At 40.6% G+C, this 15,960-nt stretch overlaps 1 protein-coding gene across 5 annotated transcripts in view; it reads right to left on the bottom strand.

Annotated features, from left to right (window-relative positions):
- Positions 1–15,960, bottom strand: part of BTBD11 (BTB domain containing 11) — a 183,213-nt gene that overhangs the window by 2,047 nt on the left and 165,206 nt on the right. For 4 of the 5 annotated variants that reach the window (XM_027680403.1, XM_027680400.1, XM_027680401.1 and 1 more), the window contains 2 exons: positions 15,432–15,545; positions 10,878–12,335 (listed from right to left, as the gene is read on the bottom strand). In XM_027680403.1, the coding sequence (XP_027536204.1) occupies positions 12,126–12,335; positions 15,432–15,545 (324 nt within the window). In that variant the 3' untranslated portion in view covers positions 10,878–12,125. Of the gene's footprint in view, positions 1–10,877; positions 12,336–15,431; positions 15,546–15,960 lie in introns of those variants that run through there. The other variant, XM_027680402.1, reaches the window with a different exon arrangement.

The following is a 15,960-nucleotide window of genomic DNA, read 5'->3' on the forward strand; positions in this document are numbered from 1 at the left end:
ACGGAGGGCAGTAGGAGTTAAGCACTTTGTTTTTTGCAAGGTTGGGGTTTTAGTTCTGTTATAGATGAGCGCAACACCGTCCTCAAACCAAACACGAATTCCAACACTGGCAAAAGAGAAGTATTGGCCTGACAAACTGCATGAAGAATCAGCCTTGCAACTTGCATTGAACAGAATGGGACTTGCACACCTGCCTATTTACTGAAAGCCTGTGCTGTTTCTACTGCACAGAAAAAGTCTCCTTCAGTAGTTGATCTAATGCCTGAGTTTGAAAGCTTGGGATACATACATACGCTCAAAAATAAGGTGACAAATTTACTATCAACAACTAATAAAAGTTTGTTTTGCAATATTGCTCACAACATAAATGTACAATTTGCACAAAACATGGCTCTTCAACATGAATATTTTGCAAGCTACAATATATATATATAATATGTATAATTTCTTTTCTTAAAGAATTATATGCCAGAGTGCATGCAAAGAATTTCAAAGCAGTAACACAACAGGAGCAATCACTTGTTTACAGGTTACTGAAACCATTCAATACAGAAACACTGGAATATTAGATAACAGACAGACAGATAGGTAGATGTATGTACACACTGCTTCTTCAGGAACCTTCCCACGTGACAGCCAAAGTGTGGGCTCATTATAAACTCAGACCACTAGGAAAGACAGCTCCAAAGAGGCCCCTGAAGATCCTCCACTCTCTTTGACCATACATCACTTCTGTTGGAGATGACAGCGAAGGAGGCACTTGTCCTTTAGCCAGGAGTACAGGCAAGCAATCTTCTCCGTACAGCCAACATCTGTTCCAAATCCTACTCCTTCGTTTCCAAGCAGTGGGTGGTGAGCATCTATCCATCCAATGTTTTGGCTGGTCTCAAGCAGTCTCCTGCAGCCTTTACAGTTGGAAATCCAAGACTGGAGAACATGGATCTCCTAAACAGCAGTGCATAGCACTGCCATCATTCTAATCAGATATGTACAAGGAATGACATGTATCCTCTGGTTTAAAATTTACATAGAATATATACAAATAAAGCTATTCTATCAAGGTGCAAGTTTATTATTCTCTGGTGTGTTACAATGAAGATTTCTTAAAAAACTTTTATACAGACCCACCAGGAGAGTTTACACAAAGTTGACATTTTGTCACAGTTCATTATGTAGGCTTTGTTCTGCAAACTCCATAATGGAAACTCCCATTGCTTTCCCTTGGAGTTCTGCCTATGCACAGGACTGGATTTGGTAGACTACAGTCATGTCTAATATAATTTCCTTGACTCCAATACATTTTAAACTGAGGTGAAGTGGCACCATGTGTTTGGTTTTTTTTTCCAGGAAGTCATCAATCTCTGTGAAATGAGGCAGGACATGTAACTGAACATCAGGGGGTTGCAATTTCTGTGCCCAGTCCAGCCTTCCTTGGTTTTGATGGGACTGTGGTATGTGGAGCTAGCACAGTTTGGCCCCAAGGGTATATCTGTAAGTCCTTGGCACTATTTTACACTAGCTGATGACAGGCAAGGCCCTCAAAGAAATTTAAAAAAAAGGCCCCAACGTAATTTACTAAACAGCAAACATCAGACTGATCCACTAAACAGATGGATATGGAATGCAACTTGTCTAAAATTAGAATGGTTGATGTTTTCTTAGGCAGGTCTAAATTCATAAAAATCTTTCCCACCCCACACAGGCCTCATTCTGCAGCATGTAAATATATGATGCTTCTAATAAAGTCATTGGAAACGCAAAGCCTGTGATCAACGGGCAGAAGGAAAGCCTATCCTCTCCCATTTCTCTTCAGCAAAAACCTCAAGTAACATAAGTACATGTTTATGATCCCTGCTGAAGTAGAGGGGCTGTGTGCAATGACGGCAGGATTTGGCCTTCAGCCTTTCTGGTGTACCAACCGCAACTGTGCAGTTGACTGGATGGGAAATTACATCTGCTCGTGCATTAAAAAACCATACAGCCTTGCAGTAACTCCCATTAAAGATTCCCACTGACTTCATGAGAGAGAGAGAGCAACAGACTTTAACAAGTGCATGTTCTGCTCCACTGGAGTTACATTTCTCAAAAATCTTTCTCTAATACCATTTTCCTCCATTTTGTAACTTGATTATATCGAGGCATTCAGAGCAGAGGCTTTGCACATGACCTCTCAAGCTAAGGGGAGTATTTCACACAAGAAACAAAGATCTGGTTAGCTTTTCTCTTTTTCAGAGTAATACAATAATAAAAAAACAACTTGCTGGTTTCACATGCTGCCGTCCCTTTGTATAGACTTAAAAAAATGACATCTAGCAATGACAAATGAATCATAATCTCATTGGAGATTTTAAAAGGATCAGCATCAGACAGAGTGGGGTCTAAGATAACCTACGTGCACTTGGAGGAAATGTTGTGAGAGTGCTGCAGCAATTAAAAAAATCAAATGAAATTAAATACAAACACACCTATTAAAATAATGTTCAAGTTTTGGACACAGTGGACAAAAGCTGCCACCTCAAATTATGGCTGAGCTCCTCTATTTTTAATACATTCCCTTCTGAGTGCCCTCAGTTAGTGTCTTCAGTGGAAGGGCTTGCTCTGAAACATTAACAGCACATAACAGGCAATTTTCAAAAGCATGTAACAGTCAAGAGACTGACACCTCTGAATGAGCTACAGATGCCTGTCTTTTTGAGGAAAAAATATTTGGTTCCAGAAACATTTGTGTTTCTTAGCTATAATCTTTCTCTACTGAAGAACATCTGCCATCCTACTGTTCATACTCTGACTCTGTTATTTTATATTTACCCATCAATAAATGGATAAGCAAAAGGGAAGAAAGTTTCACTTGTGTTAATTGTAATGACCTCAAACATGCCTGTGAAGCCACAAACCAGTATTTAAGCTACATCTGTGGGATGGAGGACAGTATCTCTATGTTTGTTGATGATTACTCTTGGGTTATGCGATTTTTCATTTGCTTCTCAATAAAAAGGGAAATGAAACCTTTCCATAAAACCCCAACAATAGATGGCAGCAAACAAAAACCCAAACCCAAATTCATAACAACCATAACAAATGCAAAACAATCATAACTATTCCTGCATTGAGATTATACAAATTAGGAGTCTGCCTAAAACCAGCAAAAAATCAAGATCAACTCCATGGTTCTGTACTGTTGTAGAAACCATCTTATTTTTAGCACATCCTTTCCTCTTGTTTTCACTTCTCTTTCCTATCTTTAAGTTCAAAGACATCTCAGGGACAGGTGGGAGGGGATGTGAAGAGGGAGAAAGGAAGTAAAGAGTTGTCCCCCACACAGTGTTAGCTCTTCTGTCTTTTCAGGATGCTCACGCTGGGATTTCCCCATTTAGCTGCTGCTTTCCATTCTAAACATAAAGGCACAAAACCAGCCCTTCAGAAGTGAATCAATTCTCCATCTAAAGATCGGGACTGTGTTTTCTAATTACAGATATGCATTTGGCTTAGAAAGTGCGAGACACGCAAAGACTTCAAAGGTGACAGAGTATGAAAGAGAGATGGAAAACAGACCTAATCCACAGACTAGAAAAATCAATGAAAAGGCTTCCAGCAATTTTAATGGGGCAAATTTCATCATGCTTTCATGTTTGGTTTGCAAATTTTTGTTATAGTAGAATCTTAACTTGTATTTTTCCTCAAACATTCATATATTCTTAACATGTAAATTACTTCTTGAACCCTGAATCAAATATTTATAAATGCTAAACTAGGTACAAAGTGAAACACATTTGGGAAAGTGGAGCAGAGGGAGGTTGAGCTGCACTAATGGATATTGCATTAATGCTTAGCATCAAGGAAGGCTGACTGCCATTAACAAGAAATCTCATTACAAACATGATTTCACGCCTCATAACATATCCTGTAGATCTATTTACTGTCCATCTCTCTCTCTCAAACATACACACAAAGATAACTATAGACAGAAAATCCAAAGCATTGCATATGCTTAGTCATTTGTTCTCAAGTTAAAAAAAGCCCAAAAACAACACAAAACTCCCAACCAAACACCACAACACCAAAAAAATCACAAAGAAGCAGAAAATTCACAGCATGGGTCGTTAGAATGAAATTATTTTACAATCTCACTTCTGTCATGAATGACTTAAGATACTTTCCAGACTTTAACCTATTCAAAAGCCTGCTCTGAGGATAACTAATGCACAAATGACATTACAACAAGCTTTCAAAGGAGCAGGGCTGAAGGACACTCTAGTAGCCCACCTGTTACTGGGGGAGTAGGGGGTGTTGAGAGAATGTGGTATTTCCTCTGGGTTTTTCTCTGCTGCTCTTCAAAAAATGCAGGATCCAGATCCCTTTTCTCTGTGACAGCTGGCAAAGTGAGGAGTGGGGAAAAAGAACATTGACCATATCTTGGAGCTCTAAACAGCAGAGATGCATTATTCAACCTTCCACATAATGCCGTAGAGATCAGTAGAAGGAATGTCCTAGGTTGCAAAGTGGGATTTACTTATTTATTGTATGCATAATGCTCAGGCACCTCTGTTCCCCACTGGTACAGCACATATGGCTGTACAACAACTGCGATGCTCAAGAGAAATATGGACAGGAAGCAACACACTGGTTGAAATGCACTGATGGGACTTAAATAGGTCAAGTTTTTCTAGTACTAACTGGAATTTAGCCAGGAACATGAGGTCAGGTCAAAAAGCTCTGAAATACTTTCCTATAGTCCTTGTATTCTTCAATGGATAAACTCACAAACCAAGTGAGACTGCACATTTTACCATGTCCCCAAATGGCGTAATTAGTAACTGGCTCAAAAATTGCAAGGAAAAAATCAGTTTCCAAGGCATTGAACCGACTGTCCCAAATTTATCTATCAGTCTAGACAGGCTTGAGCAGGTTAAGCAGAGTATTTGACCAAGTGAGTGCTTGGATGCTGGCGAAGCAGCTTTCACTCTGATGAGGCTGCAGAGGCTTTCTGTGCTCCTTTCTACTTTCTGCCCCAGTGAGGCGCAACCAGCACTGGGGCACAAGGGGTTTTCAGCCATACTGAGGGGCAAATCTCAGCTTGCAGATGTGCTGTGAGCTCTTTAAAAGCTATGCAGAACAGAGAGAACCAGACTTTGGAAAGGCTCGTTTGAGAGCCTCTCACGCAGTAAGCTACAGGATAGTCAATTTATCCACTGCTGGGAAGGGGAAGGGCTAAGGCTGGACTCTCTGGAATCTGTAGCTCGAACAAGTCCAGATGTTTTGAACCATGTTAATCTGTCCCTGACAGAATATATGAGGTGTTGAGGCTTTGACCTTAATTAATTAAAATGACCTCCTAGCACACTGGATTTTTCTAAAGTGGCAGTCTTTTTTTTTTTTTTTGGTTCTGAGCACCTCCAGTTTCTAATGTGGCTTATTGTAAACCATAAATGATTTCTCATTGGGTATTTCAGAGAGGTTTTTTTCCCTGTCTTTGTTTGCTTTAGAAAGGCAGTAAGAAACAAGATTGCCTCTTATTGCACTGGGCTAAGCCGAGTAATGGAAGTTTTAATGAAAATACAGCAGCAGAGATGATGGGAAGTGGAAAGACCAAAGTTAACCACACGGAAAGGGGTTCAGGCAAAGTCACTCTTGCAGCTGCAGCAGTGGAGATATTTGTGAGGACAAGTAAAAGCTACCAATTGCTAGAGCTCCATGGTCATATCTGAGTATGGGACCAAGTAAACCCTCTGTGTGAGCACTGAAGAGACTGGAGCCAAATGGGCTGGTTGGGAATGTCAAGCAAGTGGTGAGAGACGGGGCTGCTTCCTCTCTTCCTCCCTCCCTCCCCTTGGATTTCATGGAAACTCTGAGTTGGAGAAAAAAAACAAATTAGAAAACAATGAACACTATACCTCTGGAATCTAAAGCAAAGATTTGGAGTTATACATTCAAATTCTTGTACCTAGTCCTCTTCCCTTACTAAGTCTTCTTCATTAGTGTGCCATCCAACATGGATGCCTAAGCAAAGCATGCCCATTCACATTGTCATCACCTCTACAGGATGAAAGAACAAAGCTGTAAGCACAAAGAAAGGTGAAAAATGCCTCTCCAAAGGAAAAGAAACAAAAAAATTGCTGTTCTGGTACATCCACATCAAGTAGACAGATTTAGCCAACTAAACAACATAGTATGCAAACCACAAGATTTTTGTAGAATTAAACCTATCCAGCCAGTGCAACCTCTCTTACCTCAGTAAGTTGCTGCTATGTCTCCTGGGTGTTTTAGTGACAAGCAGTCCAAGCAAAGCACAAAAAGCATCATCTAATGAGACTACTGACTTTGAAGAGGTGAGATAACCACATTTTAACCCCTCTGCATGCATCCAAGATAAATACACACTAGGCCATCCATGGCTGTTCCATGCAAGAAGCCTTGAACAGAGTTGAAAGAATGTCAGGTTAAATGGCAACAAAAAGGAACTGAATACCCTCCTCCTACCCACACTGAGCTTGCTTCCCCAGCTTTTAGCCTCACTGAAGGCAGCTGACAAATTCCCATTAGTCTCTGAGGGTTTCCTGATTTTCCTTCTGCTTTGGGCACCACATGCATTATGTTTTCAGCAGTGGTCTGTCTCGTTGAAGTCATGGATCATTGAGCCACAGCTGAAGACTTGCCTTTGCTGTTTTTTGCCCTTGGAGGCCAGTTACAAATGGTAGGTCAGGTGCAATTCTCTTAAATGTGATAATCTGGTCAGAGTAGGCAGCCTGGATTTTCACCCACTGAAGATAAAGGGCTTTACCTCAAAATAAATAAGTTAAATAATAACATAACATTAATTTTGCTATAATTGCTATAAATGCATGGAAGATGTGATTGGAAGGGTTGCAAGTTAAAGATATAAATGTTGTGCTTATAGGTAGACACATAAAATTAATAATATTCTCATCTGTGGGGTTTCAGATATTATTTCAGGGCTATTTCAAGGCTAACTTCCTGCAAGCTAGTTTATTAAATGTTAGGACAAATCCTAAGCAGTTTTTTTAATGCTTATATATTTCAACATCGCTGGGCCAGAGGATGAAAGCAGTATCAGGCCCTTCATTTCTGTAAAGCAGTTGCAGAGCCTCACATGAAAGACACTTTGTCAAAGAAACTAACTTGAAGTCTTTGACTTCAGGTAACTCTCATTCATCAAAAAAAAAAAATCCAGTAGCTTCAGAGGCAACTTTAGTGAATGCAGTCTTCAGGCTGTCATCTTTCAGCAATATTTTTAAGACAGAGCCAGCTCCTGAGGGACACTGAATACCAGCAACTGACTGACTAGTTCTCTATGTTCCCAGCTTCTCCCAGGATTTAAATTATGGACAAGAATGGCTTTTTTTCTGTGATGGCCTAATCCTTGCCTCAAGTATGTGGATATGTTAACTTTTACACCACCTGTATTTCTCTGGAAGCATGCCTGGGTCCCCACAGACCTTGTTGCATTGCATGCTGTAACAGAACCCTCCTCTTATTTTAGACAGGTACAGGTGGGAAGAGGAGATGCCCTTTCTTTTTTTCTCACTGCAGCACCTCAGAGCAGTTTATTTCATTACAAACTGAGGATTTCCCTTTTTCTTTTAATCTTTAAAGAGCAGCACATGGTGCTGTGCTTTGAAACAAAACCAGAATTTCTGAAAGCCCCCATCCTACCACATACTACAGCCCATCCAGGACTTGTGCACCGTTTGGTATGAAGCCTGTGGACATTCAGTGGAAAAAGCCTCAGTGACAAAAGCAGCATGTGGGGGATTCAGCAAGCAGCTCTCATTAGTGCAAATAAGAGCCTGGCTACTAAGCCTTCACACCTTTTTAAAGATGTTTCCTCTGTCTTTAATAGACATTTGCACAAATCTACTCTGGAGCTGAAATCAAGCAGGCAAAAGTTTTAGCTGGGGAAAAAATAATCTTAGCCATTAGAGCCCTGGCCCTTTTCCAGAACAGAGAGCATCTGGCCACCAGCTGTGTTTAGAGGACAGGAGGCATAAGGAACAGATCAGGGGAAAATTTGAGAAACAAGTAGACAGTGCTGAAATTTGTAATGAAAAGAATACCAGCTTCATCTGTGATGTCCAAAACCTTTGCCCTCCTACATTCCCCATCCTTTTCTCTTCCCAGCTCTTGAGCCCATTATTGGAAAATCGCCCATTCAGGAGAACATTGATACCCTTTCTGGGCTTGTGAAGGGATCCGGCAGGGCTCTAGAGTAAAAACACTGGGAAATGTGGAAACTGGCAGCACGTGAGGCAAAGTGGAAATGTGAGGAAATTCTGGAAACTAAGGGAGGACCGTGTAGTGACAAAAGGAAAGATCTGCCATGAGGCAGGGACAGGATGTCTGCAAGTCCTCAAATATCACAGCATGGATTAGTATAAAAAAGACAAATGGAAAGGCACCTTCACTCATTACAGGCTGGAAAGTTATGATTAAAAAAGAAAATCACAAGTTTTTGCGAAGGATGTTGCATTTTTTTCCATTTCACCAAGACTGGAGGCAATATTTTGCCTCAAAATTTGTAAATTATTGCAACTCACAAAAAGACTAAAGGAACAGAAGGCTTTTTGTTTTCTAAGATGATAACACCATGTCTAAAAAAAATGCTAATAAAATGCTCTGTTGAAAAGAGCCTTATCTGACAGGGATGGTATTCATGGACACCCACTGAAACTCACACTGATTTTCAGATTAAATTGACAACAGAGCCCTTCCCCCCAGCCTCAGATTAATGGAATGAAGAATCCATGCATGAAGCCATGTATAATAAAGCTTGGAGATTATGAAATAGGCTAGAAGACAGGATCAGAATTGCAACTGATTTTGATGAAGTGGGGAAATTGCCCCGATTAGAGCAGAACAAATCTAATAAAGAGAAGTTGAAAGTGTTACACTTCGAAAGGTGTAGTAAACAAATGCACAAATAAAGATGGAACTCTTGGGAAGGCAGCAGTGAATCCCTCAGGAATTATTAGACAGACTGGATCAAAGTCAGCCATGGGATGTTCTTGTAGAAAATATCTGGGGATATATTTTCTGATATGCTTTACATAAACCACAGAAAACAGTTACCCTGCTTTGCTTATTACTTATAAAGCTCCTGCTGCAGTACTGAAAATGCAGAAAATGGGAAGTCACGAGGGGACTGACAGCAAAAATCAGAGACCTAGAAAACACTAGCAAAGGAACTAGCAAAGACTGTACTAGTGAGGCAAATAAGATAATTCCTTTCATACACAGAATAACCTTAAAAAAGATCTTGTAAGATCATCTGGTTTTCCTGTCAATCAGGGCTTGAAGGAAAAGTGACTCGATTGGCAGTGAAGAAATTCTGAATAGTCTGTTAGGAAAACCTTCTGATTATGAGGGTGGTGAAGATCATGGATCCCTGTGACTGGATGTTTAAGAGCCTGCAAGCTGCACATTGTCTGACATGGCTCAGTTAGACCTCACCCAGCCTCACATCAGCAGAGGCACACTAAAATCACTTTCCAGGCTCTGGTTTGTGGATCCACAACAGTTTGCTGGCTGCTTCCAGGAGAAATGAATGCCAGGGTTACACAGGCTGGCTCTTCTGCTGGCAAAACTGATGGGGGTCACTGGTCAAAAAAGAATTGAAAGTTATGACTCTTTTTTAAGGTTTCCTTCAGCTATACATCTATGATGTTGGGATTTACCAGCGTTTTTGAAGGGAAAAAGTTATTCCTGTATAAATCCATAGCCACAATCCCTACCTGTAACAGTTTTGTATGACAACCTCTTGGGATTTGTCCTCTCCTACCATTTGCCAAACACCAGCAAAGTGGCAGCAGTGGGTGCCACACTTCCTGTCATGCTCAGCCATCCTGATCCACAAGCCCAGGAAGGAGCACACGGGGACACACGAGGGCATGGGCTGGCACAGCTCTGCTGCAGATGGACGCTGAGTGTGCTTGGAGGCAGCTGCACTCTGTCACATCTGCCTCTGAGAGCCCAAACACCGTGACCACTCCACATACAGCCACCAAAGGCCCTATTAAGCCCTTTATTGATGAAAGAAAACTACTGAACGTTACCACAGATACTCTCAACTCACCACAAGAAAAACTAGCATGGAGTTATCAGTGTTTCCTTCCTATTTAAGATCACGATTACTGTTTGAAAAACTTTGCTATTTTAAACTATGAAGCTGCAGGGTGAGGTCTGCTGCTACCCAGTTATCACTGGCATGGAAGGATGGGCTTCCATGGATGAGGAGGCACACCAAACAACAACAAGCACCCCCACGTGTTGTTGCTGTTGCATCAACTATGGTCTCGCGCTTCTCTACAATTGCAACACAGAACTTGCCATTACTTAAATGTTCCGGACAACATCTTGTGTCAACATCTACGCAGGAAAAAAAAGTGTAATTGACTGACATGTTGTGTCTCTGCAACATTATTGGCAGTTCAGATATTTTGTAATTTGTTGCAGAAACTGTACAAAACCAAGCATAAAGGAGGATTTACACCTTAGTCATAAAACAGCTTCCTACTGTGTTGATAACTAAAGCCAAAACTGTGTTTTCTGATCATGTCAAAAGCTATCAACGTGGAAGGGCACCTGATGTAGATGTTTCAACAAAAGAAAAAGAGGTTAACATTCACTGTCAAAATAAAACTTCTAAATTTTCTGAATGGCAGTCTAGAAAGTAAGTATATTAATGTCACTTTGTCATGGAGAAGGCAACATCTTTGCCTACTTCTTGCTGTGGCTTGCAGACACAGAGCATCAGGAACGTTGTGGCACATAGCAGATTTGTCTTGCTAACAATATGCTGCAAAATAAACAAAGCTTTGACATTTTAAATCACACCCCCATCCCACCCCACCCAAGCCCTGCACTTGTAGATAACCTATACATTCTCAGGATACAGTGAGGAATCATTCTATAGTACATATTTAATTATAATTTAAAAAAGTCTAACTAGGACAACAATCTCTGGCCAGTAGCAAAATATCCACACATTACTCAAGTAAAGATCTGTTATTATCCCTTCACTGCAACAAACAGAAATCAGCACCTCAAGAAGGAGCTCCAGGGGTATCATATCACAGCCAATCGCACCAAATAAAAAAATATGCTAATTTCACAAATGAAGTTTGACAAGAAGTAACATTGCATTTGTCTTGGCAAAACAAAGCATGAATGTAACATTTCACAGGTACAGTTACCATGCAAACGCATGTTTGTTGAGTTTGTCATTGTTTTTAACCCCAAATCACGAGTAGCATGCAGTTCTTCTGCCCCCCCCAACTACTGTATTAGAGATAGTCTGGGTAATGTACCTCTTTGGTGTAACCATAGCCTGTTAGGCAAGATTATACCACCCTAGGAAAGAATACAAGCAAAACTTGATCATATGTATGTTTACACAATGTACATTTTACCATTTAAAAAACCAAAACATGTTACATAGATTCTCAAACACAGCTCTGTTGAAAATGAAATTTTAAGCTTAAGAAATAGTTTTTAAACTACAAGGCCACCCCATTTTTTATGAACAATTTAAAAAGTTCCCACCCCTAAAAATCTGCCAGTATATTTCCTCAACTGCAACAGTCTTACCCACTCTCTAATACAGCTGATCTTTGCTTGACAGCAAGAACAGTTCTTACATTTCTCAAATGCATGAGATAATGGACTCCGGGATAGATACAGTTCTTAAATGTGTAACACTGGAACAAATCTGACTTAAATGATTAATTGGTCAATTCAGGTGTTCCCTGGCACTACCCTTCAAGGCAGGGGCTTCTGCTGTTCACTGATGTGAGTTCTGGCTTTTGTTGGCATCAAGATCCACAAAGAGGTTAATGTTCAGGATTTGAGTACAACAGCAATTCACCAGATACTCTTGTACCCAGTTTGCTCAAAACCATGGAGGAACTTGGTTTTCTGTATTCTCTCATCCAAACAGGGATACAGCCCCAGCGCAGCACCTTTGGCCAAAACAGAACTATTTGGATGCGAAGTAGAATTTCTTAAATTTTCTTTTTTGTAGTCGTTTAAGCAACTGCAACAGGTTTAAGCAACTGCACCAGCAGACTTAACTTGCAGGGTGTTTTATTAGAGGGTTACCATCTTCCTCAGCTTTACACAACGGAGCCCTTTGAAGAAGACAAATGAATTGACTGAATCCTTGTGGCCAACGTCCTCTGTAAGTCCTCTAGTACATTTTGACCAGATGTTTCTCCATTCTTGTCATACAACAGCTGTTTGAAAGCTTCATTTTCAATGAGGACCATCATATTTTTTAGAAAGTAGCCTTCACAATAGGAAGATAGTTCTGTGACGCCGAGAAACTACAAGAAGTGAAATTAGAGAAAGATAACCAATCTGATAAAACCCAATCAGCAAATACAGTGCATAAGAGCTGCACACAAACAAATACATAAGCTCAGCCTTTTAGACAGGCACAGTAACACTTACAGATATGAATGCATGGAGGGGAAGGAGTTAATCAAACAGTATTTTATGCTGATGATTCCTATAATAATTCCATGTTAAAAGACTGTGGTTGTTGGGAAAACAAAATTCCACGAGGTGAAGCTTTGCTCCCTTGGAAATTGATGGGAGTTCTACCACAGAGTTTACCAGACCCATGATTTCACGCTAGAAGTTACACCCTAAAACTACAGGAAAACATTACACAGCAAGTTTCAAGAATGCCATCCTTAGCAAGGATGGGACATATGACTGCAGTAAGCTGTCATGCAAAACTTCATGCTTTGAGGAATCTTTGGAGGAAAAATGGAAACAATCAGCCATTGAAAAAATCTCCCCAGGGTAGTGGTGGATTTCCCAGCATTGGACACTTTTAAGATTCAGCCAGACAGAATGCTGGGCTATCTTGCCTAGACCATACTTTTGCCTAGAAAGGTTGGACCAGATGATTCTTGAAGTCCCTTCCAACCTGATATTCTACAATTCTATAACTGCAATTTTAAAAATGGAAAGTCCATAGAGATATTAATGATATTAATACTCTCCATTCAGCTTTTATTTGTAAATACAACCAAATTCACATTCTCTGACCTTCCTACCAGTACCTCAGCTCTTTAATCCAGGGTTTCAAACTCTAATTCCTGCAGCTGGTACTACAAAGCGCATCACCTTGCTAAACATTGTTCTACAATCTAGGCCCCTGCCACAGATAGCTTCCCAAGTCTGTGCTCACGTCATGTTATTCCAGCAAATCGTGTCTTTCTCTCAATCATGACAAAGGCTGTGCTCCAGGTTTCTCTGGGCCAACCTGCTTGCACCTCCCCATCTGGAAAGACAGGTCTCAGCATTGCCCGAGTGCCTGCAGATGCAGATGAGCTTGTAAAGTAGCAAGGACAAGAAAGGTGTCCCTGACCACGGCAGGATGGTTGTAACTAGATGATCTTTAAGTGTCCCTTCCAATCCAAACCATTCTATGATGATTCTAGGAAGGACAAGAAATAGTACCTACAACAGCATCAGGTCACTCAAAACCTGCTTCTAGTTGATGAGGTGGTTCCTGGCTTCAGTGCCTGCTCACCTTATTCCCATTCTCACTAGGGTCTAACACAAGCTCTTCCACACCTCAGAGAGCAACATGGAAAGGCAGATGGATGGCTGACAAGCTGTGCTGGAGCTGCATGTGAGCTCTCCTGGCTTATCAGGACCATCCGGCCTCTTGCGCCACACAACATCATCTCACACTCACATAACAAACAAATGAGGCTACTCTGTGATGGGAGCACTGGGAAGAATGATCTGTGCTCAGATTAATCACCTGCACATCACACATACCAGAGCAAAAAGACAAAGCATCTTCTATGCTCTTCTAGCGTAATAGAGAGGTATCTGAACTAGCTTTAAATGTGTGAGTTCAGGCCCCAGAAACCTTCTGGATAAAGCAGAATGAAGCTTAGCCATGGTAATTCACTGGAAGCAGGGTAAATTAGCCCATGCAGTGCTTTAGGGTGATGTGGTTTAATTCCAGAAGTCAAAGTTTCATTTACAGCTAGCTTGGCTATCTCTGCAATGTCCCACCCACATCAGTGCAAACATGACTCTGGCTGTAAAAACCTCTCAAGTACACCATTTCCACTGCCTCCACTGAAAGATGCAGGCACAAAAGAAATTGCAGGCTGGGGCTCTTATAGGCAAACCAGGAGCTGAATTTAGCCTCTGTGTCTGTTCAGTCCCAACACCAGCAGTTCAGACCTCAAAGAGGTCTAAAGCTCCATGTAAGAATTTTCTTCAATCAGATGTAAATAACAGCCACATTTCACAATTCAAAGAAAACATGTGATTTTAAACCAAAATTATTAATTTTACTAACAGTAATACAAATTGAGTAATTCCCACATGAGCTAGAAGATCAATCAAATATTTTTCAAGAGATTCCTGCACTGTAATTTTTTTCCCATTACAATAAATGGACCTGCAGATAGACCTCATTTCTTATTTTTATAGGTGGAACTTTGTGCTATTTTAAACACTGATTGCATGTTATCTGTACATCAAGACCTAACATTACTGTTCTCTGTAGGAAATACCTGAGGATGGGAATGGAGGTCAGATCTGCAGGGGTTTGGAGTGGGATTACTCTGTTCAATCAAACCTCCATGTCACAATGCATCAGTTTATCTTTTGTATAGACCATGTAAGTTACAGAAAAAAATATTTCATTGCACTTATTTGTGTATCATTTCCATCTTCCAAGTGAAAGTCTAACTACTACACCTGAGGAAGAGAAAAACTGAAACTAATCAATGTGGCAACAACCTCTATCAATGTGTGAAAATAGGTTTTCTAGGTCAAAAAATGCCATGCTTTTTTGTCTAATGACTTAGGCCACCTCACAAGCTAAGTATATAATTTGATTCCAATAAGAAGCTCTCCAAGACATAAAATTCTCATTACCATCCTTGCAGGGTTCTGAGCCACTGAACTTCCACAACATGGCATTTTCATATATTGACAAGCTGTCACCAGCATTGAGTGTATCCCCCCAGTGGGCTCCAGGCAGGAGGAAACAGGTAATTTTAATGGGAAAATGCAGCTTGAAAGGTGAAAGCAGAGGTGTCTTCTTCACTTAGGTGATTCCTGTTGAATCAGCTCAGCAGTTTGGGTTGCCATGAATAAGGGATAGGTCTTGCACAATGATACACTCAAATTGAGTTTGAACCGCTCAGGGAAGGGGGTGAGAAGGTGCCACCTTGCAGTTATACTACATGATTTAGGACTGTCACTATGCTATGTACCTATTAGCCAGTCAATCCCAGTAAATTAATGACAAATCCTAAACACATAACAAATGTACCAAGCATATGATAAATATATATATGTGTCACTACTTGTCATAAAAATGACCTACGACTATGACGACAGACACATAACATGCAAGCGTATGCAGTTATTTTTACCTTGGCATGATTATAAATATCCACGCAGTTTTCTGTATTAATGCTTTTTGCACAAATGATCTCACAGTGTCGTTGTAAAGCTTCAAGCTGGAAAAATTTAGCAGCAGAGAGAAGCTAAAAAAAAAACAAAAGGCATGGAAAAAATAGTCAAAAACTGCTGAGCGATACAGAATCAGAGCTTGATTCTTTACTGTGTCATTATATTTTTTTCTCTGTCCCTGCTTCAGTTAGCATGAAAGTACTGACAAAAAGTCAGAATGAGAAGATTGCTTAGTTGCTTCCACCCTCTGCAGGTCCCCTCTAGATCACACTTCGGGAAGCTGTACACGGAGAGACCACCACATGCTGCTCAGATACACATGCTGACTTTGGAATGGGGTGAGGAGTGGGGGGTGTATGAGAGAGAAAAAGGAAACAGCAGCCTCAAGAATATTTTCTCACTTTGCAAACATGACTCTGGAAGAAGGGACCTGCAATTGCATTCCCAAAAAACAAGGCTACGGATCAACCATTCCCAAAGATCTGGCTG

This window comes from Neopelma chrysocephalum, unplaced genomic scaffold (assembly GCF_003984885.1).
Source record: "Neopelma chrysocephalum unplaced genomic scaffold, ASM398488v2 Primary Assembly neopelma1_59, whole genome shotgun sequence".
Taxonomy (NCBI): domain Eukaryota; kingdom Metazoa; phylum Chordata; class Aves; order Passeriformes; family Pipridae; genus Neopelma; species Neopelma chrysocephalum.